The following is a 25,421-nucleotide window of genomic DNA, read 5'->3' on the forward strand; positions in this document are numbered from 1 at the left end:
GACTCTAGCATTTCCCTTTCCTGTGCCCTAGAACACCAGGGATACTGATAAGAACCTATTCTTTCCCTTATACTATCCTAAAGGCATGGTACTATTAACCTTTTCACTTGCATAGACCCCAAGGGATGAAAAGATTAACCCCTAGCCCACCACAAATGCTCATTGATACCGGTCTTCTCTGCCCCATACCACCAGGGACGATGATAATATTCATTTTCTTTGCCCTAGACCACCTGGGATTCTAGCAGTAACCCATTCTCTATTACAAACCATTTGGGATGGTCTCTTCTCTGCCTTAGACCCCAGGGTTCGATTACAATAGGGCTATTCTAAGACTATGACTGCTCCACTATATGTAAGAGCGATTTAACCTTCCTTCATACTTACTTGGGGATTTTCTAAAATTCTCTTCACTCCGTCCACCAGGTGAGAGAGGAACTTGGCTCTTTCCGCATTATTAAATAGGGAGCGACGGACAGAGGCGATTTGTACCAGACATGAGAGGACCTGTGGGGTGGAAAGATCTTACTAGTACGTTACGGATGTGATCAATGCAGAAATAACCGGAATGCTTCCTCCTTCTCTCCGCCATGTACTCACCAGTGGGGAGAAGTTGGGGGGGATGGAATGATACAGGTCGAAGAAGAGTTGTAGTGTGGAAGAGTCCAAGAAAGCTGCGGAGGCAATGAACGAAGCATGAGAACGGCTTGTTACAACCCCCGATTCCCCGTCCGTTCATGCACCGTCTTCTCTCTCACCTGAACGCCAGCTTGTGGGGATCTGTACTGTACAGAGGTCGTCGGAGGACTCGTCTGTGGAAGTGCCGATGAAGTCAAAATTCAGGCAGCTGTGGGTTAGTTTGAGAAGCTGCATAAGGAGGTCTTGTTGGGACCCATCGGAGAGGAGCAATGACTTTCCAGACGCCTTTAAAATAAAAAGGGAAAAAAAATTGCACAAAAATGAATTAATTCTAGGCCTTTGATTCATGATTATATATTAGATGCTAAAGCAACTCCTGAGGAATAAAAGGGTCGTCTTACCGAGACCAGTCCTATCCGTATCACTCAGAGGGACACAGATACAAGGGTAAATGGGCATCCAGGCCCTGGATATTACAATGGCCCCTCTGCCACAGAAGATCACACCACAGGTATATATATCTCATTCCTCTGCTCCGTGTAATCTCTTCTGAAATTTACATTGTATCTCCATGTTACTTGCAATGCTCTGCAGCTAATCACTGGTATATACAGTACAGACCAAAAGTTTGGACACACCTTCTCATTTAAAGATTTTTCTGTATTTTCATGACTATGAAAATTGTACATTCACACTGAAGGCATCAAAACTATGAATTAACACATGTGGAATTATATACTTAACAAAAAAGTGTGAAACAACTGAAAATATGTCTTATATTCTAGATTCTTCAAAGTAGCCACCTTTTGCTTTGATGACTGCTTTATACACTCTTGGCATTCTCTTGATGAGCTTCAAGAGGTAGTCACCGGAAATGGTCTTCCAACAATCTTGAAGGAGTTCCCAGAGATACTTAGCACTTGTTGGCCCTTTTGCCTTCACTCTGCGGTCCAGCTCACCCCAAACCATCTCGATTGGGTTCAGGTCTGGTGACTGTGGAGGCCAGGTCATCTGGCGTAGCACCCCATCACTCTCCTTCTTGGTCAAATAGCCCTTACACAGCCTGGAGGTGTGTTTTGGGGTCATTGTCCTGTTGAAAAATAAATGATGGTCCAACTAAACGCAAACCAGATGGAATAGCATGCCGCTGCAAGATGCTGTGGTAGCCATGCTGGTTCAGTATGCCTTCAATTTTAATAATAAATCCACAACAGTGTCACTAGCAAAGCATCCCCACACCATCACACCTCCTCCTCCATGCTTCACGGCGGGAACCAGGCATGTAGAGTCCATCCGTTCACCTTTTCTGCGTCGCACAAAGACACGGTGGTTGAAACCAAAGATCTCAAATTTGGACTCATCAGACCAAAGCACAGATTTCCACTGGTCTAATGTCCATTCCTTGTGTTCTTTAGCCCAAACAAGTCTCTTCTGCTTGTTGCCTGTCCTTAGCAGTGGTTTCCTAGTAGCTATTTTACCATGAAGGCCTGCTGCACAAAGTCTCCTCTTAACAGTTGTTGAAGAGATGTGTCTGCTGCTAGAACTCTGTGTGGCATTGACCTGGTCTCTAATCTGAGCTGCTGTTAACCTGCGATTTCTGAGGCTGGTGACTCGGATAAACTTATCCTCAGAAGCAGAGGTGACTCTTGGTCTTCCTTTCCTGGGGCGGTCCTCATGTGAGCCAGTTACTTTGTAGCGCTTGATGGTTTTTGCAACTGTACTTGGGGACACTTTCAAAGTTTTCCCAATTTTTCGGACTGACTGACCTTCATTTCTTAAAGTAATGATGGCCACTTGTTTTTCTTTACTTTTCTTCTTTTTTCTTGCCATAATACAAATTCTAACAGTCTATTCAGTAGGACTATCAGCTGTGTATCCACCAGACTTCTGCACAACACAACTGATGGTCCCAACCCCATTTATAAGGCAAGAAATCCCACTTATTAAACCTGACAGGGCACACCTGTGAAGTGAAAACCATTTCCGTTGACTACCTCTTGAAGCTCATCAAGAAAATGCCAAGAGTGTGCAAAGCAGTCATCAAAGCAAAAGGTGGCTACTCTGAAGAACCTAGAATATAAGACATATTTTCAGTTGTTTCACACTTTTTTGTTAAGTATATAATTCCACATGTCTTAATTCATAGTTTTGATGCCTTCAGTGTGAATGTACAATTTTCATAGTCATGAAAATACAGAAAAATCTTTAAATGAGAAGGTGTGTCCAAACTTTTGGTCTGTACTGTATATCTCACTCATCTACGTTGTTTAATCCATGATACTTTAAGGTCATCACACTTACTTTAACAGTTTATGATCCATGTTGAGTTGCCAGTCTGTTTTTTTTTTCTGCAGTTTTATGGTCTCCTGTTGTCTTAAGCTAGTTGATTGATTGCTAACGAGTAGATCTAAGCAGATACGTCCCTATATATTGAGACATAGTCAAGGGGCAGCATTTATGCGGGGGGCATTTATGCATATAGCATTCATGCATACTTTATCAAAGTGCCTCGGCAGTTAGATATGGCAGTTGGGCAGGAGACAGGTAAGACATGCAAGACAATTAAACAAACTTGCTTCCAGGTCATCTGTTTTGCAAACAGTATTCACCATTTGTATTTGTGCCATTTACGTTCTGGCTGCTACAATCATCCACATTCACCGTTCTCCCACAAATTCTGCACACTTCATCCATATTAACCCCTCTCTCCTCTTTTCTCCTATGTACAGCTGTCATGCTCTCTTCACAATGTTATACCACACAGATCCATTCATTCCCACCATACAACATAGGAAACGCTCTCACAAATCACTCAACCATCTGCTCACTCTCTGTATCTTCCTTCTCTTAGTCACAGGTGATATTTCCCCTAATCCAGGACCCTCCAGTAATAACATTAACTCTTTCCCTGTTACATTCAGTAACCCTGCTAATCTCATTAATATTCCCTGCATATCTTCTGTCTCATTCAACTGTGCCCTTTGGAATGCGCGCTCAGCTTGTAATAAACTCTCTTACATCCATGACTTTTTTCTCTCTAATTCCTTCAACCTTCTGGCTCTCACTGAAACCTGGATCCAGCAGTCGGACACCACCGCCGCTGCAGCTCTCTCATATGGTGGCCTACACTTCTCTCATACTCCGAGACCTGACAACAGATAAGGTGGAGGTGTTGGTCCGCTTCTTTCAACAAAATGTACTTTTCAAGTTATCCCCCCACTACCCTCCCTTATCTTCCCTTCTTTTGAGGCCCACACAGTCAGACTCTACCGTTGTCTATCGCCCTCCAGGTCCCTCCCGTCAGTTCCTGGATTACTTTGCTGCCTGGCTTCCAAATTTTCTATCCTGCGGCATCCCCACTCTAATCATGGGAGATTTTAACATCCCAATTGGCGATCCCCTTTCCCCATCTGCCGCTCATCTTTTATCACTAATCTCCTCCTTCGGCCTTTCACAGCTTGCTAATTCTCCTACACATGAGGACGGGAACACATTGGACCTGATCTTCTCCCGGCTTTGCTCGGTACATGACTTTACTAACTCTCCTCTTCCTCTCTCTGACCATAATCTTCTTTCATTCTCTGTCAAGAACTGTGACTCTACTCAAGACCCCCCCACTTTCCACACTTATAGAAATATACGGGCCATTAACACCCAGAAATTTCTGAAAAAGTTGCAATCATCATTGGCCCCAATCTCCTCCCTCTCATGTCCTGACTCTGCATTGAAGCATTATAATGAAATAATGCTATGCGCCCTGGATGAAGCCGCACCTCCTACACAAAGAACAATTCGGCATAGACGGCGACAACCCTGGCACACACTGCAAACACGTCTTCTCCAGCGGTGTTCCAGGTGCGCTGAAAGGCTGTGGAGAAAATCTAATCTGCCCGAAGATTTCCTCCATTATAAATTTATGCTGAAAACATATAACTCTGCGCTTCACCTCTCCAAACAAACCTACTTTAACAACCTCATAATCTCACTTTCCAATAATCCTAAACGACTCTTTGACACGTTTCATTCTCTCCTCAATCAAACAGCACAGGCCCCGACCACCGACCTCAGCGCTGACGATCTGGCCAAAAAAATACAAAATTAATTAAAATAAATAAATAAAATATTAAACCGATAAATCCGTATATTTATGCAAAAATAAAAAAAGTACACATATTTGGTATTGCCGCGTCCAAAACAACCCGAGCTATAAAACCGTCACACTAATTAACTCCTTCTGTGCACACCGTAATAAAAATAAATAAAAAACGGAGCAAAAAACTATGCTTTTTCCTCATATCGCCAAACAAAAAGTGGAAAAAAATGCGATCAAAAAGCAAAATGGAAATAAAAATGTTACCGCTGAAAACGTCATCTTGTTCCGCAAAAAAAAAGCCGCCATACAGCTCCATCAGCCGAAAAATAAAAAAGTTATAGCGCTCAGAATAAAGCAATGCAAAAAAAATATTTTTTCTATAAAATTGTTTTATTGTGTAAAAGAGCCAAAACATAAAAAAAATATACAGTAAGTGTAGTATCGCTGTAAAAGTACTGACCTGAAGAATAACGCTGCCTTATCACTTTTACCACACGCAGAACGGCATTAAAAAAAAACCCTCAAAAAACAATTCCTGAATTGTTGGCTTTTGTTAATTTTACCTCCCAAAAAACTAAATAGAAAGCGATCAAAAAATGTCCCGTACCCAAAAATGGTACCAATAAAAATGTCAACTCGTCCCGCAAAAAACAAGCCGTCACATGACTGTCGGCCAAAATATGGAAAAATTATAGCTCTCAAAATATGGCGATGCAAAAACTAGATTTTGCCAAAAAAAGCGTCTTTTAGTGTGTGACAGCTGTCAGTCATTAAAACCCGATATAAATCTGGTATCTCCGTAATCGCACCGACCCGAAGAATAAAGTAATCTCATCAGTTATATCACACTAGGAACGGCGTAAAAAAATAAATAAAACCAATTCTTCACCTGCTGCTGATTTGTTTATTATGTCTCCCAAAGATCGCAGTAAGGCTCTGCTCACATTTATCCTGCGCTCTGCGCTGAGCACTTACACCAGAGTTTCCGTGTAAATCTCTGAAATACGTGATTCAGACGGAACTTATGATGGAAGATTCCCTGTAATGAGGCAGATATAGGCCACTGTGGACGCCGTCTAGCCTGGGATCCCACGGTGTCAGTTTTTTTAGGCGTGCATAAAAGTGCGGTAGGCCACAGTTTGTGCACTTCTGAAAAAAAGGACACTGCTAAACAGAGGCCAGACGGAGTCCAGAGTAACTCTGCTGCCTCATTACAGTGAATGGATCCCACAGGGGTTTCATCTGAATTACATCACTTGGAAATTTAGATGGAAACCCCGATGTTAGTGCTCAGCCTAGAGCGCCGGATAAATGTTACGTAAAATGTTCCCAATAAAAGCTTCAACTCAGTCCTCAAAAAAAGCTAGTCCCCACTCAGGTCCGTCATCTGTTAAAAATATAAGGGACTTCCAAGTTACTGGTAGCAGAAAGGCTCTGGAAAAGCGAAATGGCCCTTGCCCCCCAAAAGAAATTCAAAAAATTTTGTGCTCCCAAATCCAAATGCCTATTCTACAATAATTTGTTCTCCAATTGTCAAATAGCGCTCCGTCCCCCCCAGATCTCGCCGTATGGCTAAGCGGTACGATACAGCCACATATGGGGTATTGGCACTTTTAGAAGAAATTGTGTGACGCATTTCGGCACCATTTTTACCCATTGCCCTGTGTGAAAATCTAAAATCTGAGGGTAAAACATTTTTTTGTGGTAAAAATATAATTATGCTTTTTTCACTGCCCAATGGTATAAATTTAAAAATTAAAAAATACTCACTACTTCCCTAGATGAATTCCTTGAGAGGTGTAGTTTACAAAATGGGGTCACTTGTGGGGGTTTCTGCTGTTTCGGCATGTCAGCGACTCTTCAAATGTAACATGGTGTCTGCTGCCTATCCCAGCCAACATAGCGCTCCTTTCTCTTCCGAACCCTGCCGTACACCAAAGCAGTGGTTTTCCCCCACATATGGGGTATCGGCGTACTCAGGAGAAATTGCACAACAAATTTCATGGTGCAATTTATCCTATTACCCTTATGATAATGCAAAATTAAGGGATGAAAAACGTTTTTGTGGGAAAAATGTGAAAATTTTATTTTTACAGCTCAATATTATAAAATTCTGTGAAGCCCCTGGGGGTTCAAGGTGCTCACCACACATCTAGATAAGTTCCCTGAGGGGTCTAGTTACCAAAATGGTGTCACTTGTGGGGGGTTTCCACTGTTTAGGAACATCAGGAGCTCTCCAAACGCAACATGGCGTCCGCTAATTATTCAGACAAATTTTACATTCAAAAAGTCTAATGGCGCTCCTTCCCTTCCGAACCCTGCAGTGCGCCCAAACAGTGGTTTTCCATCACATATGGGGTATCAGCGCGCTCAAGAGAAATTGCACAAAAAATTTTGGGGTCCATATTTTCCTGTTACCCCTGTGAAAATAAAAAAAAATGGGTCTAAAGTAACATTTTTGTGAAAAAAGTTAAATGTTAATTTTTTTCTTCCACATTCCAAAAATTCCTGTGAAGCACCTGAAGGGTTAATAAAGTTCTTGAATGTGGTTTTGAGCACCTTGAGGGGTGCAGTTTTTAGAATGGTGTCACTTTCGGGTATTTTCTGTCATAAAGGCCCCTCAAAGTGACTTCAAATATGATGTGGTCCCTAAAAAAATGTTTTTGTAAATTTTGCTGGAAAAATGAGAAATCGCTGGTCAACTTTTAACCCTTATAGCTCCCTAACAAAAAAAAATTTTGGTTCCAAAATTGTGCTGATATAAAGTAGACATGTGGGAAATGTTATTTATTAACTCTTTTGTGTGACATATCTCTCTGATTTCAGGGCATGAAAATTCAAAGTTTGAAAATTGCAAAATTTTCAAAATTTTCACCAAATTTCCGATTTTTTCACAAATAAACGCAAGTGATATCGAAGAAATTTTACCACTATCATGAAGTACAATATTTCATGAAAAAACATTCTCAGAATCAGGGAGATCCGTTGAAGCGTTCCAGAGTAATTACCTCATAAAGTGACAGTGGTCAGAATTGAAAAAATTGGCCTGGTCAAGAAGGCCAAAACAGGCTCTGGTGCGAAGTGGTTAAAAAACCATCCCTTGACCAGAACTGCACGGCCAACTACAGACCTGTTTCCAATCTTCCCATTATCTCTAAACTCCTGGAACGCCTGGTCCATTCCCGTCTCATCCGCTATCTCTCAGACAACTCTCTTCTTGACCCTTTACAATCTGGTTTCCGCTCTTTACATTCTACTGAAACTGCCCTCACTAAAGTCTCTAATGATCTACTAACAGCTAAATCTAATGGTCACTGCTCCCTGCTGATTCTCCTGGATCTCTCTGCAGCATTGGACACTGTGGATCACCAGCTCCTCCTCACTATGCTCCGCACTATTGGCCTCAAGGACATTGTTCTCTCCTGGTTCTCCTCTTATCTCTCTGACCGCTCCTTTTCTGTGTCTTTCGCCGGCTCCTCCTCCTCTCTCCTTCCCCTTACTGTCGGGGTTCCTCAAGGATCAGTCCTAGGCCCCCTTCTTTTCTCCTTATACACCGCTCCTATTGGACAAACAATCAGCAGATTCGCTTTTCAGTACCATCTCTATGCTGATGACACCCAATTATACACCTCTGCTCCGGACATCACCCCTGCATTACTACATAAGACCAGTGATTGTCTTTCTGCTGTGTCCAACATCATGTCCTTCCTCAGTCTAAAACTGAATCTGTCAAAAACTGAACTACTCGTCTTTCCTCCCTCCACTAACCTACCTGTGCCCGATATTGCCATTTCCGTTTGTGGCTCAACCATTACTCCCCAGCAACAAGCCTGCTGTCTTGGGGTCATTTTTGACTCAGATCTTTCCTTCACTCCTCACATCAAATCACTCACTCGCTCGTGTCATCTTCACCTCAAAAACATCTCAAGAATCAGGACTTTTCTCACCTTTGACTCGGCAAAAACTCTTACTGTAGCTCTTATTCATTCTCGTCTGGACTATTGCAACTCTCTACTAATCGGGCTCCCTCTTACTAAACTCTCCCCTCTCCAATCCGTCCTTAACGCAGCAGCCAGGATCATATTCCTCGCCAACCGCTACACCGATGCCTCTTCCCTGTGCCAGTCATTGCATTGGTTACCCATCCAATATAGAGTTCAATTTAAACTTATCACGCTTACCCACAAAGCGCTCCATGCTTCAGTACCCCCCTACATCTCCTCCCTTGTCTCAGTCTACCACCCTACACGTGCCCTCCGTTCTGCCAATGACTTAAAACTAAAATCCTCCATAATCCGAACTTCCCACTCCCGTCTCCAAGATTTCTCGCGTGCTGCGCCAATTCTTTGGAATGCACTACCCAGGACAGTTCGATTAATTACCAATACCCACAGTTTCAAGCGGACCCTAAAAACCCATTTCTTTAGACTGGCGTATCGCCTCCACACACTATCAGTCCGTCCCAGTTTTCCCCCATATTAAAATCTTCTTCAATTTCATGTTCATACCATCCATGCACATAATAGCCTCGGTCAGGAATGCACACATACTGGCAGGCGACCAGTACATGTATTATTTATCCTATTTAGTATATCAAGGCTGCATTATACAGTATATGTACATTCTACCTTTTGTGTCTCCCCCATTTCCTCATAGACTGTAAGCTTGCGAGCAGGGCCCTCACTCCTTTCGATATGAGTTATGCTTATTCTGTATTGTCTGTATAAGTCCCCCCTAAAATTTGTAAAGTGCTGCGGAATTTGTTGGCGCTATAAAAATAAAAATTATTATTATAAATGGTATATAGTCAGCAGGGGCCGTGTTACAGATTTTGCATTAAGAACCAGGAGCCTAAAAAGTTATTACCATCTACGAAGATGGGGGTATGTTTGCAAAGGGCTTTTAAAGAAAGGCGACTTTGCAAATGTATTTATTAAAATCTGTCCCGTTCTCCAACTAGCCCTACTTTTATTCATTTTTTTCTATTCTTTACTGCTCATTGCCAAGGAGACTGACCACTGCTGCCTTATAGAAGAGCAGAGCCGAAAGGCCCTCTCCCGCTAAGCAGCGCCTACAAGCTCTTTCCTGCTGAGCAACACTCACTTTCCTGACTAGTGGCGCTTTCCCCGCTGATCAGCACTTACAAGCTCTTTCCTGCTGAGCAGCACTTATAAGCTCTTTCCTACTTAACAGTGCTTACTACCTTTTTTTCCTACTTGGCAGTGCTTACAAGCTCTTTCCTACTCAGTTTGTAAGCCCTGCCCTGAGGCCAGAAGGGATCACGGGAGCGGCCACCTCAACCTGAGCTTCCAATGCTTCAGAGGCAATGTCGCCTAATAATGCAGCCAGCCCGCGCCCCACAGCAACTAGGAAGTTGAGAGGCTGTGGAGCTGTGTGTGCCTGAAGATAGAATATGGGACAAACCCTTTCAAATTATTACCTATCCAGAGGATAAGTGATAAGAAGCAAATTAATTATGGTCCCAACTGATGGGACCCTCAATAATCTAAAGAACGAGCTCTGAAATGCCGCAACGGGATGGAGAGGTGGCCGTGGACATGTGTCGTCTTGATTCATTCTCTATGGCGCTGTATTCAGTAATCTCCATCAGTTCTATGAAAAAAAAATGAATGGAGCGGAGGCTGGTGTGCCCGTCCACCCCTCCTTTCCAATGGGGCTTATTTCAAGCTGAAGGAAATTTGTCCCTTTTAGTCATATAATAATGTAATTTGAGGAAAAGGTTAAACACATGGCTTTTCCTGGGTTCTCTGTCCATACCTGTTTTAAGAGGTTACAAGACAGAGTGAAGATATCAAAAAGCGAGGAGTCTCGGAAAGATGAAGCAATCTTGCGGTGCTTGGTCAGTGGGTGTGTAGCATCTGCCTGAAAAAATAAATAGGTCCAAGAAATGTCATTCATCCATTTTCTTATAAAGCTGAGCTACGTCAATTCTGTTTTACATTGTCCAGTTCACCATACAACAAAGTAAGGAAGCGGCACTTGTGTCTGGCCATAGGACAACTGGCTGCAGCAGAAGCCTCACTTTTATGCTTTAACACATGGTAGAGGGGACAGCCTCCTGCTGCAGCTAGTTGTCTTACGGCCAGACACAGGGCAGTAAGGTGTAGGGGGCGTCATGGCTGATTTTATGGGACACAGACAATTTCTTTATATATTTCTCAACTAGGAAAAGGAGGAAATTTAGGAGCTTTGATATTGGCCGACTTTCCCCCTCTATGTGTAGCCATCTTGTCAGATGCCTTGCCTGCTAGAAGACAGGATTGATCCCCCCCCCCCCCCCCCCCCACATACGCAGAAGCCCCTTCTGTACACTTTGCGGTTCATCCAACACATCAGAGATTTCACGTGATAAACATTTAGGCAATATTTCCTGGAGGAGTTTCTTACCTGGTTGATTTCATTGGTCAACTGTGATAAAATACTGACTCCGATGACGCAATAATCCACGCTGTCCTGTGGGGGGGACACAAGTGTCGGTCAGAGCAGAGGTATAAACAAGGCATAAACAAGGGACAGGGATCAGCAGTTGATGCGGATCAGTCTGTGCTCAGGTCAGTCCTGGTTCTTTTCCGATGCTTTCTGATACAGATTTTCAACCCAAAAACCTGGGCGACCCAGTATCAGTCACAAGGGAAAAATACTGACCCTAATAAACCGTGATGGCCACAAGGGTCCCATCTTACAACCAGTAAAACACACAAAAATAGTGCGACTGTGAACACAGCTCCAAAAGGCAAAAATGGGTTTCACATTGTCAAATGTTGGGGATTTAAAGGGAATGTGACATCAGAAAAGAACAGTGTTTAAATCAGGCATTCATGATAAAATTATTATTTTAAATTTTGATAATGTTACCATATCGCTACTTATATAAAAAAAGAACTGGAATCTTGCAATTTTCACACTGGAATCTAGACTTATGCTTCCTGTTCTGTCGGGGAGACTTTTCACTAGTCCCACTCATCACAGACACCTCTATATACAGTAGATAACACAGGATCCACCATTCACAATAGGTGATGTCACAGCTCCCCTCCTCCCCCTCCTGTACAATGACTGATAACACCTCTATATATACAGCAGATAGCACAGGATCCACCATTCACAATACGTGATGTCACAGCTCACCTACCCCCCTTCCTGTACAATGACTGATAACACCTCTATATACAGAAGATATCACCTATTGTGGATGGTGGATCCTGTGTTATCTACTGTATATAGAGGTGTTATCAGTCATTGTACAGGAGGGGGAGGAGGTGAGCTGTGATATCACCTATTGTGAATGGAGGATCCTGTGCTATCTACTGTATATAGAGGTGTTATTAGTCATTGTGCCTGAATAAAGCGTGACAGTCTCAAAGAATAAAATGAAGCTGTCACGCTCAGGTCGGGAGTCAAGCGGCCAGTCCGTGTTGCACGGATGTCTGGAAGATTCTGACCCTTATTCCTGTTCGCATATTATGGGAGCTAATGGAGTAAAGATACTGAGAAGTGACAGCAGTAGAGCGAGGCCAGCCGGCTAATTGTTCTCTGATACCTGGTGACTAGTGAATGTGCTGAGTGGCCACTAACCTGCAGGAAGCGAGTGACGTCCACGATGACGCTGCGGAACACGTACTCGTCCTTCTGATTGTCAAACCAGCCCAGCTTGGTGATGCGGGCGTACAGCTGAATCAGGGCTTGGGTGACAAAAGAAGCAAGTTTCGGGCGGGTGGCCAAATAGGTCAAGACATAGTTCCCTGTAACGGAGAGAAAAGAGGACAAATATATCTATGTATCCAGCAGAGATTTAACTAAGAAGCTGTCTGAGCCCTATTGGGGGTGGATGACTTGTGGCAGAAATTTCTGGGACCTTCCAATTCATCTGGTTGGGGTTTGCAGAAATCTTTACGATTGTCGCAGCAACAATCCCGTGGACGTGGAAGGAACCGACTGTTCAGTCGCAGAAATGTCCGCCGCCACTAACCTCCCGAGCGTCAATTTCATCCCCAAAATCGGGATGGCGTGCTCCGTGTACTTACGGATGTCAATTCTTTGCTCCAGCGGCAGGGGATTACTGGTCCGGGACACCAGCTTGGTGAGACACGTGGCAGCAAGAAGCTGGGAATAGGAAGACTGCGGATGAAAGAGGGAAGACGATGATTATTGGGATTTAAAAAAAATAAAATAAATGTTTTAAAAATATTAAAATAAATGTATGAAAATTGCTGCTAAAATGTGAAGAGGGGTCTCGCTTTTGGACGATCTCTATTTGCTGAAAAGGCGGCAATAAACTGATCAGTGCGTGTCCTCCAGCGATCAGTGGTGAGGGATCATGCACCCTGCAGCATCTCCAGAGGGGAAATGAGGTATTACACACTTCCTAGGACAGGACATAGAGCGAAGGACACTGACTGCAAAAATTCTCCAGCCTGACCAAGAGTACACCTGACCAGTCCTAAACTAATAAAGTGTGAAAAAAAATCAAAAGAAGAAAAACAAAAAGTAAACTTTGTATCTTGTTTTCTTATAGAAGAAAAAAAATGGTATTGTTGCATCATCAGTGATAAAAAAAATATATATATAATAACGAGTTATTTTTCCCACATAATGAATGTCGTATATAAACAGAAAAAAAGAAACTAAAAAACAATGACCTCTGCCAGAAAGAGGCGACAATAATAAAACATTTTGATTTGTATATTGAGCAAACAATCAGCAACTGTAGGTTCAAGTCCTGAAAGGGGTATTCCCATCTCCAAGATCCTATCCCAATAAGTAGTAGGTGTAATAAAAAGAATATTAGCAAATACCTCCAATTAGAAATGTAGTACAGTTCTTCTGATTCGCTATGTCTCTTACCCCATGTGCAGGGCATCGCAGTAGCTTAGGTATCCATGGTTATGACCACTCATATAGTGACAGTTAGTTGTTAGTGGTCGTAAACATGGATACCTAAGCTACTGCAATGCCCTGGACATGGGGTTAGCGAATATAGCAAATCAAGAGAACTATGCTACATTTTTAATTGGGGTATTTGTTAATATTATTACACCTACTACGTATTGGGATAGGATCTTGGAGATGGGAATATTCCTTTAAGTTCTTCCGGGCGCAATAGTACATCCTACGTCAGGTCGAATGTATGGAACGGGCTCAGGAGCTGAGCCTGCACCATACCTGGCTGTGTTACATGGACGGCATCTGCATGTAACACCAATAGCTGCTGTTTAACCATTTTGATGCCACTACTAGTCACTTATTGCTGCATTTTAATGACAAGACTGCCGATGCAAGCCACCACCTGCTCTCATCAATGCCCCAGGATGCAATCGCGTGGCAGCAGGGGCCTGCTGGAAGCCCCCCATTGCTGTCATCTTAGCTCTGAGGTGAAGCCCAAAATATTGTGCCACAAATTGGCATCAATAAAAACATCAGTTGGTTAAGTAAAAGAAAGAAGAGAAAAAAAAACACAACAAATCTGTGGACGGTAAAAAAAAAAACCTTACGGGTCTCTGAAAGTTGTGACATCAAGCCATAATCGTACTGACCTGCAGAATCATGTAGCAAGGTCTTTTTTTTTTTTGAACGCCGTAAAAACAAAATGTAAAAATAACAAAAAAAAAAAGACGGAATTGCGCTCTTTTTACCGTTCACACCGGTTTTCAGAATGTTATATGGTAAAATCAATGGTGTTATTCAAAACTGCAACTTATCCTGCAAAAAAACGACTTTTACCTCCTTTATAGGGGGGGTATGTTGCCAGAAAAAAAAAAAAGTGATAATCTCTTGGAAGAAGAGGAGGAAACAAAAAAAGGAATGCGCCAAAAGGAAGGTAAGGGAACCTTTGGGCCGCCTCATCTCACCCGCTCTTCCAATGTGCACCCACTATGTCAGGCTCCGCAACGAAAAAGTGTAATATATTCAGGAGACCTCCACCCCACCCCCCCTGGCCGCTAGTTGCCAACTTTCTCCCTATTAAGATCCATAGGGAGAAACCTATAAATCAGCAGCTGGGGACGGAGAGTCCGGCATCTCACAAATACACCGAGAGCGCCATGCAAAGACTGACCGAACAGCAGAGTGCAGTAGAGATGGAGACAGCAGTCTTACTGATTGGTGGGGGTCCCAGCTCCAACCCCTAAAAAAAGGGACTCTGCAGTGCCCCTTGTGAATGACGCAAATTCATTCTCTATAGGACTGCTGGAGAGAGTTGAGTGCAGAGCTCGGAAATTTCCAGCAATCCCATAGAGAATGAACTGAGCGCAGGTGCAAATGCTCGTCCCCCCATTCTCCGGACCTTATATATTTGGTCCCTCCTCTTTAACCCTGATTTTTTTGCCTAAGGGTGCACTGTTTATACACACACAGAGGGCGCGGAGCCTCGCATACACCCTCTGTACTCACACTGCCCCTCTCCAGCAGGAGCTGGCACTTGCTCAGACACTCCGGGCTGTTGGTAAACTCCACAAGGGCTTTCTCCGCCTGCAGTCGGGTGCTGGTGTCGGTGGTCTCATACAGCTGCTTGCACAGGATTTCTAGCTGCGCTAGACTCTGAGAAAGAGAAGAGGGAATGAATTACATGAGGGTCATACAGAGCAAGCAGAGCACTAATACCAAAGTGTGCATGGGGTCCGTCACAACAGATTATCTCTGACCATGCGTACAAGTATCAGGATGGTTAATGTGGATAATATACCAACTGGTCATAGTGTTGTCAGTGCAGCGCTGGGGTCTTCAGGACCCTACGACACATCTGCCAACACCACTCGCCGCAGAGCAGCACTGCTAGTGGGCATTGTGGTCCTTGCCCGGTGCCATGATTGCTAACTTTCCTCCACGTATAAAGGAATGGTCTCTATGCAACAGAAGCAACGCCGCCATGTGCTCCACTCCTCCTCCTCACTAAGGGCAACTGACTGCAGCAGGAGCCCCCCCCCCCCCACTGTCCAGCAGCAGGAGCCCCCCCCCCACTGTCCAGCAGCGGGAGCCTCCCCCCCCCACTGTCCAGCAGCGGGAGCCTCCCCCCCCCACTGTCCAGCAGCGGGAGCCTCCCCCCCCCACTGTCCAGCAGCGGGAGCCTCCCCCCCACTGTCCAGCAGCGGGAGCCTCCCCCCCCCGGTCCAGCAGCGGGAGCCTCCCCCCCCACTGTCCAGCAGCGGGAGCCTCCCCCCCCACTGTCCAGCAGCGGGAGCCTCCCCCCCCACTGTCCAGCAGCGGGAGCCTCCCCCCCCACTGTCCAGCAGCGGGAGCCTCCCCCCCCACTGTCCAGCAGCGGGAGCCTCCCCCCCCACTGTCCAGCAGCGGGAGCCTCCCCCCCCCACTGTCCAGCAGCGGGAGCCTCCCCCCCCACTGTCCAGCAGCGGGAGCCTCCCCCCCACTGTCCCGCAGCGGGAGCCTCCCCCCCACTGTCCCGCAGCAGGAGCCTCCCCCCCACTGTCCCGCAGCAGGAGCCTCCCCCCCACTGTCCCGCAGCAGGAGCCTCCCCCCCACTGTCCCGCAGCAGGAGCCTCCCCCCCACTGTCCCGCAGCAGGAGCCTCCCCCCCACTGTCCCGCAGCAGGAGCCTCCCCCCCACTGTCCCGCAGCAGGAGCCTCCCCCCCACTGTCCCGCAGCAGGAGCCCCCCCCCCACTGTCCCGCAGCAGGAGCCCCCCCCCCACTGTCCCGCAGCAGGAGCCCCCCCCCCCACTGTCCCGCAGCAGGAGCCCCCCCCCACTGTCCCGCAGCAGGAGCCCCCCCCCCACTGTCCCGCAGCAGGAGCCTCCCCCCCACTGTCCCGCAGCAGGAGCCCCCCCCCACTGTCCCGCTGCAGGAGCCCCCCCCCACTGTCCCGCTGCAGGAGCCCCCCCCCACTGTCCCGCAGCAGGAGCCCCCCCCCACTGTCCCGCAGCAGGAGCCCCCCCCCACTGTCCCGCAGCAGGAGCCCCCCCCCACTGTCCCGCAGCAGGAGCCCCCCCCCCCACTGTCCCGCAGCAGGAGCCCCCCCCCCACTGTCCCGCAGCAGGAGCCCCCCCCCACTGTCCCGCAGCAGGAGCCCCCCCCCACTGTCCCGCAGCAGGAGCCCCCCCCCACTGTCCCGCAGCAGGAGCCCCCCCCACTGTCCCGCAGCAGGAGCCCCCCCCACTGTCCCGCAGCAGGAGCCCCCCCCCACTGTCCCGCAGCAGGAGCCCCCCCCACTGTCCCGCAGCAGGAGCCCCCCCCCCACTGTCCCGCAGCAGGAGCCTCCCCCCACTGTCCCGCAGCAGGAGCCCCCCCCCCACTGTCCCGCAGCAGGAGCCCCCCCCACTGTCCCGCAGCAGGAGCCCCCCCCCCACTGTCCCGCAGCAGGAGCCCCCCCCCCACTGTCCCGCAGCAGGAGCCCCCCCCACTGTCCCGCAGCAGGAGCCCCCCCCCCACTGTCCCGCAGCAGGAGCCTCCCCCCACTGTCCCGGCTAAGCACGTTACTTGGCTAAACTCTCTCCTTCCAACCAGTGAAAAATGGAAAAGATCAGAGGTTATTAAAGGATTTGTCCAGGTGAAAAAGATGCTTTTAAATGGTCGTGATCTGGTTAGAAGAAATTAATAGCAGTGACCCTCCGCGATCCGACGCGGTCATGTTTCCCGCTGGAGTTTACTTCCAGGTCCCATCTCGGCACACCGGAAAAGCCCACTCTGCCAATCACTGACTTGTCACAACTGAGGGTTTTACTTCTTTTATTATATTTTTTTAAATCAGTCTGAGTCCTTTTTAAAACAAAAACAAAATGTTGTTATCTACCAGACCAACCCTTTAAGTTTTGAATATGCGATGGTTAAAAAAGGAAAAAAAAATAGATGAAAAACAGACGGATGTGTGAATAAGATCTCTACACCACTGTGCCCGGAAAAAGCAGACTGATAAATAGTAGGGCAAGATTATCTACTGTTCAGGCCTTATTCACACAAGCAGTTTTTCTCATCTGTGTGCTCACTGACCCATATAAAAGTCAATGAGGCTTTTCACATAACAGGTTTTTATTCACCTATGAGCCCGATCCGAGGACTATCTGAGGACTATCATCAATAAGAAGACTAGCAGAGGTGCAGCAGATAAAACAGTAATTTGTCAATAAAGCAGTCTAATTAAAAACCTCATTAGCTAAAAAAAAAAGTAGTAATGGTCAAAGTAAAAAAAAAAAAAGTAGTAATGGTGGACAATGGAGCCCATCTCTGGACCTCCCATATATCAGGAGAATGACATCCCCCCGACCTCTGCACTAGAGAGGTAGCCATCACAGTGTGCGGCTCTCTCCATTCTCTATGCAGCCTTCTCCGTGCTGCTATATCAGGCAGCTTTGCCTCTGTAGCATCGAGCATCGGAGGAGAATGGAGGCTAGAAGCTGCCCGGATCCAGCGATTGCCATTCTCTAGAAAGATGGAAGTCATTAAAGGGAATCGGTCAGCAGAATTTCACCCCCTACAAACTATTCATATGCCATGTAGCTGCGGATCAGCAGCTGTTCTGTTGAATATTCTTGTAAGTAACAGCTAATCTGCAGGACCCGACAGAGGCCGCTACACAGTGAACACACCTGCGCACTGCAGCTCTGGCGGGAGCGGGCAGAGAGCGAGCTAGACGGCGGGAGCCGGCTGAGAGCGAGCCAGACGGCGGGAGCGGGCAGAGAGAAAGCCAGAAGGTGGGAGCGGGCAGAGAGAAAGCCAGAAGGTGGGAGCGGGCAGAGAGAAAGCCAGAAGGTGGGAGCGGGCAGAGAGAAAGCCAGAAGGTGGGAGCGGGCAGAGAGAAAGCCAGAAGGTGGGAGCGGGCAGAGAGAAAGCCAGAAGGTGGGAGCGGGCAAACGCAAAAACTTTTTTCATACAAATTTTGGAATTTTTTTTCACCATTTAAATAAAAAAATAACATATACATGTTTGGTGTCCGTGTACTTGTAATGGCCTGAAAAATCTCATTGCCTGGTTAGTTTTACCATATAGTGAAAATGGTAAATAAAAAACCCAAAAAACAATTGTGAAATTGCATTTTTTTCAATTTCACTGCACTTGGAATTTTTGTTCCTGTTTTCCAGTGCGCTATATGGTAAAACCAATGGTGTCATTGCAAAGTACAACTCGTCCCACAAAAAAACAAGTCCTTACATGGCACAGCAGCGCTATCTTTATAGTGAATGGTGACTGTAATCGCTCCCTGCACCGCCTTGATGACTGGAAGCAGCGGCTGCAGGGAGGACATAACTTCAATTTCTCCCTGTAGCTGCTGCTCCAGTAATCCGGCTACACAGTTTAAAAGAAACCTATTTCTGTGGTTTCCATGCCAGGTTCCCACCAACGCAGAGGTCCCATGGGATGAGATGTCATCGGAGGAGAGGGACCAGGTAAGAAATTCACGGTAGTGTCCATGGTGGGCTGAGGGACATACAGTAATTTTTTTCTCCACTGAACTCAATGGAGAAAATTAACAACAAAGTTGTGACTGATTCATGAGAAGAACTGAAAGTCTGCAAATCAATTCACAAACGGATATTTTGCATTTTTTAATTCCAAAACAAAAGAAAATGAGAAGCTTATTACAGAAGAATAAACGAAGAAAAAAATAATCTAATCTCCTGGATGGTCGGTGGTGTCAGTCCTGTGCTGGCGGAGCGGGCAGGGGATGACAGTCACATGGCGGCGTCACACATCCTCCAATGTGTGACATCAGGACAAAAGGACCGGACAGAATGTGAGGACTGGGAAGCCCGAGGGTGTGAGCCCTGTGATAAGGGGACGGGAGGGGGATAGATACAGAAGAGGGAGATCTGCCTCCATGAGATAACGCAGCGCTGGCACACTGCGACGCAGCACTCACTGCGCCTCTGTCCTGTGCACGGCTGCAAAAGCCACCACTACAAGGAACAATTAGAGCGTGCTGGGAGCTGTAGTTTCACAGCAGCGAGAATACCACAAGTTGCTTACCCCCTTATGGTCAATATGAAAGGACTCCATCCAAAAGGCATGGCCAGCAAAAAAAGGGCACGGTTTGGGCAGAGTAAGGTGTCAAACCTCATGTAGCTGTCCGATCTGACGGCTGACGTCCGCTGTCTGACCTGACAGAAGGGCTCCGCTTCCCGACCTGACGGCTGGCCTCCGCTGCCCAAACCTGATGGCCTCCGATGCCCGTCGGGTCGGGAAGCGGAGGCCTCCGCTGCCCGAGCCGACTGCTGGTCTCCTCTGCCCCAACCTGATGGCCGGGCTCCGCTTCCCGACCGGCAATAACAACTCTCATAGACATCAATGGGAAACAAGTGAAATGAGGAGCGAGTGACATGATTTCCAGGAGGATGGGCTGTCAGATACTTGGAACATCAAGTGGATGCCAAGTCTCTGGGGTGATGGGAAAAATACTGTGAACTCCAGGAGCCAATGTGATTATTTCTCGGGGAACAGAAGTTCTCTTCCAGAAAGTGAAGCACCGGATCCTGGGATTCCACAGGCCCTAGAGATAGTAGTCACCGACTGCTGGAGCCAATGCCTGAAGCTCTGACGTTATGGGGATCTAGAATAGGTGGTCACTATTAGATCTGCGGGGGTCCAGACCCCACCACCAACCTGCGGTCAACAGTCTGACTGTGTCCCATCTATAGAAGTTTGGTGGTGGTCCAAACCTTTGCCTTATCCAACATACACCATTGTAAACCTAAGCAGTAGGGGACAAGGCCGCCTTGTTGGGGGGGGGGGGGGGGGTGATCATCTCAACAATTGGCTGGAAAAGTTAACGGAGCCGTAACCTGCTGGTTCTGCTCAGGACGGGACATCAGTGGCCGCGAAATCCCAATCCTGGTCTCCGCTGAAGACAGAAGCGTCTCCAATAAACCCCAGGTCCAGAAAACACTCTGTACCAGAGCTGTACTCCGCTGACCCCGGCCTCCAGCCTCCACCCTCCTTATCTCAGCACTTTTTTTGGTACATCCTTCTCTTTCAAAACCAAACAACTTGTCCTCCTCCCTCAGCTCCGTGCACCAATGAGACGCCGCCCCAGGCTCTTTAAATGTATACGACAACTGGCGAGGAGGCACAGCATGGCAATGTGGCTTTTTTTTTTTTGTGTGTATTTGGGGCTTTTTGCAATTGGATCTCACCTAACAATTTTGGTTTTTACAGGCGCTTTGCTTCCCTGTGGTCATGAATCAGCTGAGAAGAGCTCAGAAAAAGACAGATAAACAAGTTACAAAACTCTCCCATCTGTCAGGAGGAGCTCACTGACGGATTCTCAGTTCACCCATTCTGCAGCCAGCAATGGACAGTGCATCGCAGAGGCTGTAGAAGGCAAATGGTGCAACATTTTTAATGAAACTTTATTTTTAGTCAAAAATAAATGCATTTAACAAAAAAAAAAAATTGACCACAAAAGGTGGACAACTCCTTTAAGATGTCATTGTTAGGGAACATGGCACTCCACGGTCCCTTTGTGCACTAATTTTAATGGGGAAGAATAGCATGTGTGCCGTCTGCGTTTCGCAAAGGGGCGATCTGGGGAATCAGGGGGGTCCCAGGAGGGTCCACCACCAATCTCGTGGGGATTGGAGTTTGCTGTGGATGGCTAAGAGCAGATTTAGCTCATCTTAATGGGACTAATTGACACATGGCTTCCATAAAACTTTTTTTTCCCCACGGCGTGGATTCCTATGCAATCAATCCATGTGGATTTCCATTGTGAAATTTCTGTCGTACCCCACGTCTGGTAATCACCCGGCTTTTACACAAGGGCTGGAACCAAACTGCACCGCCGGAAATCCGCGCCTGTCAACTATCACCCGTACGATATCACAACATTGCTTACATGTCAGTCCCCCAAATGTTACTGCACCCACCGCAGCCTTCCCAATAAACTACGAGGCACAGCTGAACGGGTAAAAAAATAAATAAACAAACACGCCTTACTTCCCCTTCCCAGGTCCGACTATGAGACTTCTGCAGCGCTGACGTCACGTCAACAGCACTGCCGCTAATCCATAAGCTCAGTGGCTCTGCCCGAGTTGACAACAAGCCGCACAGCTCACCGATTGGCTGCAGTGCTGGCGATGTGACATCAGCACTGCAGACAGTAACAGCGGCAGAGACTCAGTGCGGGATTTGGGGACAGTGAGACGGATGTGTGACGGAGAGGATACGAGTGGAAATGTATTTTTTTTGTATACGAGAAAAACTGATGAAACATTGACGGCGAAAACGGACACAGATGAAAATCGGATCCAGTGAAAGTGATGAAAAAAAGTCACTTTTTTCTCATATGCATGAAAAAAAAGAAAAATGGACGCCTGAAGAAGACACAAGAGGTTGTCACAAAGAAAAAAAAACAAAACACAAACATACTGTCCTTTACTCCCCCTGCCCAGGTTCAGCGCTGAGTCTCCACGGTTCTTCCGGGTGTCTGTTATTGTCTGCAGTGCTGCAGCCAATCGGTCCGAGTAAACGACACATGTTCCTGAGCTCCCTGATTGGATGTGATGTGGGGACAGCGACTAAGGTCCGGCACTGGGCCCGGTGAAGGCGAGTAAGGCCCATCGCTGGACCCGGGGACGGCGAGTAGGGCCCGGCGCTGGACCCGGGGACGGCGAGTAGGGCCCGGCGCTGGACCCGGGGACGGCGAGTAGGGCCCGGCGCTGGACCCGGGGACGGCGAGTAGGGCCCGGCGCTGGACCCGGGGACGGCGAGTAGGGACCGGCGCTGGACCCGGGGACGGCGAGTAGGGACCGGCGCTGGACCCGGGGACGGCGAGTAGGGACCGGCGCTGGACCCGGGGACGGCGAGTAGGGACCGGCGCTGGACCCGGGGACGGCGAGTAGGGACCGGCGCTGGACCCGGGGAGGGTGAGTAAAGAACAATTTGTTTGTTTTTTGTACTAGTAACGGATCTTATCGGAAAAACGTTTCTGTTAGGCGAAGATCCCTTTAGCAACGGTTTAGCCGCCATCTGGAGCAGGATATAAAGGGCAGACCCCAGTAGGGCGGCGCTGTTGAGCAGGGTAGACTTTGGTGACGTGATCATACAATGTGGTGACGGCTGAACCTGGCGGGTCTTTGGTGCCCCCATAAACCACGATGTACGCAGCGAGACACCCGGGTTATTTTTTTGGGAAATTTTTATTTTTTATTGATAGAATAAGCGAAATCCTGCAGCGTCCCTCTGTAACTCTGCAGGGCAGAGAGCGAGGTAGGGGGAGGGCAGGAGCAGAGCTGCAGGTAATCCAGGGCTGCCCTGCAGACACACACACACATCTGCATCCCCTGTGTTTATGTACACACTGCACAGTCTGCAGGCCTCAGCCTCCTGTGCTGCCACCCCAGCAGCCAGCACCTTGTCACACAGGGCCCAGCAACAGCTCCCGGGGGCCCCCTCAGTGCCCATCTGCTGCCCCCTTCCCCTCCTCCTTCAGCACATCCTCAGGGTCCCCCCTCACCTGCACAGGATCCGCCATCTTGCTCCATTCATGCTCCTCTTTCCCCCCCGAGGAACAAGCTACGCCTGCGCAACCGCTCACAGCGAGCACTGCGCATGCACGTACAGGGATCCCCGCAACCATAGACAACAGAGGAGGGGCTGAAGGCGGGCAGCCGCCATATTGCTTACGGGTGAAGGTTCCGAGCGGACATGTTGGTAAAGGGCGCGTGAGGGAAAAGCGACATCTTTGTTGAGGGAAATGAGTAATGTCACAGAGGATGAACCGACCCGGCCGTTTTTTTTTCAACTGAAGTTATCGAGGCAGGTAAAAGCCGCCATGTTGGTTGAGGCAATTTTAAAAAAAAATCGGATCCATCTTGTAGGGAACCGGCGCCATCTTGGAAACGGAGAGAAATGATAAAAAAGAAGATTCCGGTCTATTTATGTCGCTATTAATCACCAGAAAGTTGTCCGGTCTCTCAGGACACCGGGGGCTCCGTGCTTCCTGCACTTTACACTATAAAAGGTTATTATTTTCTCTATTTTGAGGGGAGGAAAACTGGAACATTCCTTTAACCCCTTAAAACCCGACTATTTGATTTTTTCATCTATCCCTTATTTCTGGTGCAGATACATTTCTATTCATTCTTGGCAAAAAATGCAAAAAACCAAAAAAAAGTTGTTTTTTTTTGCAAAAAAGCTTTTTGTGGATTTTGTCCCATTAGTTTTTTTTATCATGTTTTGTTTTTTTTAAAGGGGTTTTCCACTCTCCTGCTGCTTCAGTCTCATTGTTTTGTCTTCCAGCACACATCACCACTGCAGCCAATCAGTTAGATGCGCTGATGTAGTCTACGTCATTAGAACCGCTGCAGCCAATGAATTAGGTGCACTGATGTCGTCTACATCATCTGAACCGCTGCAGCCAATCAATTAGATGTGCTGATGCTGTCTACATCATCAGAGCTGCTGCCATCTACATCATCAGAACCGCTTCAGCCAATCAATTACATGCACTGATGTCGTCTACATCATCAGAACCGTTGCACGCAATCAGTAAGATGCACTGATGCGTCTACATCATCAGAACCGCTGCAGGCTATCAGATGCACTGATGCGTCTACATCATCAGAACCGCTGCAGCCAATCAATTAGATGCGCTGATGTCATGTACATCATCAGAAACACTGCAGTCAATCCATTAGATGCGCTGATGTCGTCTATGTCATCAGAACTGCTGCACCCAATCAGTTAGATGCACTGATGCGTCTACATAATCAGAACTGCTGCAGCCAATCAGTTAGTTGCACTGATGTGTCTACATAATCAGAACCGCTGAAGCCAATCAATTAGATGCACTGATGTCATCTACATCATCAGAACCGCTGCAGCCAATCAGATGCGCTGATGCCGTCTGCATCATCAGAACCACTGCAGCTAATCAGATGCACTGATGTCTACGTCATCAGAACCGCTGCAATCAATTAGATGCGCTGATACTGTCTACATCATCAGAACCGTTGCCGTCTACATCATCAGAAACGCTGCAGCCAATCAATTAGATGCGCTGATGGCGTCTACATCATCAGAACCGCTGCTGTCTACATTATCAGAACCGCTGAAGTCAATCAATTAGATGCGCTGATGCCGTCTACCATCATCAGAACTGCTGTCTAAATTATCAGCACCGCTCCAGCCAATCAACTAGATGTGCTGATGCCGTCTACCATCATATGAACCGCTGCTCTCTACATTATCAGAACCGATGCAGCCAATCAACTAGATGCGCTGCCGCCTTCTACCATCATCAAAACCACTGCTCTCTATATTATCTGAACTGCTGCAACCAATCAGATGCGCTGATGCCGTCTACTATCATCAGAACCGCTGCTCTCTACATTATCAGGACCGCTGCAGCCAGTCAACTAGATGCGCTGATGCCGTCTACTATCATCAGAACCGCTGCTCTCTACATTATTAGAACCGATGCAGCCAATCAACCAGATGCGCTGACGCCGTCTACCATCATCAGAACCGCTGCTCTTCATATTATGAGAACCGCTGCAGCCAATCAGATGCGCTGATACCATCTACCAGCATCAGAACCGCTGCTCTCTACATTATCAGAGCCGCTGCAGCCAGTCAACTAGATGCGCTGATGCCGTCTACCATCATCAGGACTGTTGCAGCCAAAACATTGAGATCGCCCCCTTGTAACCACTTAAATAGCGCTGTCAAGATTGACAGCGGTATTTAAGGGGTTAATCGGCCTGATCAGCATCGAAACCGGCCGGG

General features: G+C 47.3%; 1 protein-coding gene across 1 annotated transcript in view; it reads right to left on the reverse strand.

Annotated features, from left to right (window-relative positions):
* Positions 1 to 23,276, reverse strand: part of XPO7 (exportin 7) — an 85,681-nt gene extending 62,405 nt beyond the window's left edge. Inside the window, exons 1-9 of the mRNA XM_073654053.1 lie at positions 23,149 to 23,276; positions 15,143 to 15,289; positions 12,778 to 12,871; positions 12,329 to 12,495; positions 11,141 to 11,206; positions 10,511 to 10,615; positions 759 to 924; positions 601 to 674; positions 388 to 507 (exon numbers count right to left, since the gene is read on the reverse strand). Of these exons, the coding sequence (XP_073510154.1) occupies positions 388 to 507; positions 601 to 674; positions 759 to 924; positions 10,511 to 10,615; positions 11,141 to 11,206; positions 12,329 to 12,495; positions 12,778 to 12,871; positions 15,143 to 15,289; positions 23,149 to 23,271 (1,062 nt within the window). The 5' untranslated portion in view covers positions 23,272 to 23,276. The remainder of the gene's footprint in view (positions 1 to 387; positions 508 to 600; positions 675 to 758; positions 925 to 10,510; positions 10,616 to 11,140; positions 11,207 to 12,328; positions 12,496 to 12,777; positions 12,872 to 15,142; positions 15,290 to 23,148) is intronic.
* Between the last annotated feature and the right edge of the window lie 2,145 nt (positions 23,277 to 25,421).

Source organism: Phyllobates terribilis, unplaced genomic scaffold, assembly GCF_046119375.1.
Source record: "Phyllobates terribilis strain yellow unplaced genomic scaffold, ASM4611937v1 Scaffold_11__3_contigs__length_659146591, whole genome shotgun sequence".
In the NCBI taxonomy this organism is placed as follows: domain Eukaryota; kingdom Metazoa; phylum Chordata; class Amphibia; order Anura; family Dendrobatidae; genus Phyllobates; species Phyllobates terribilis.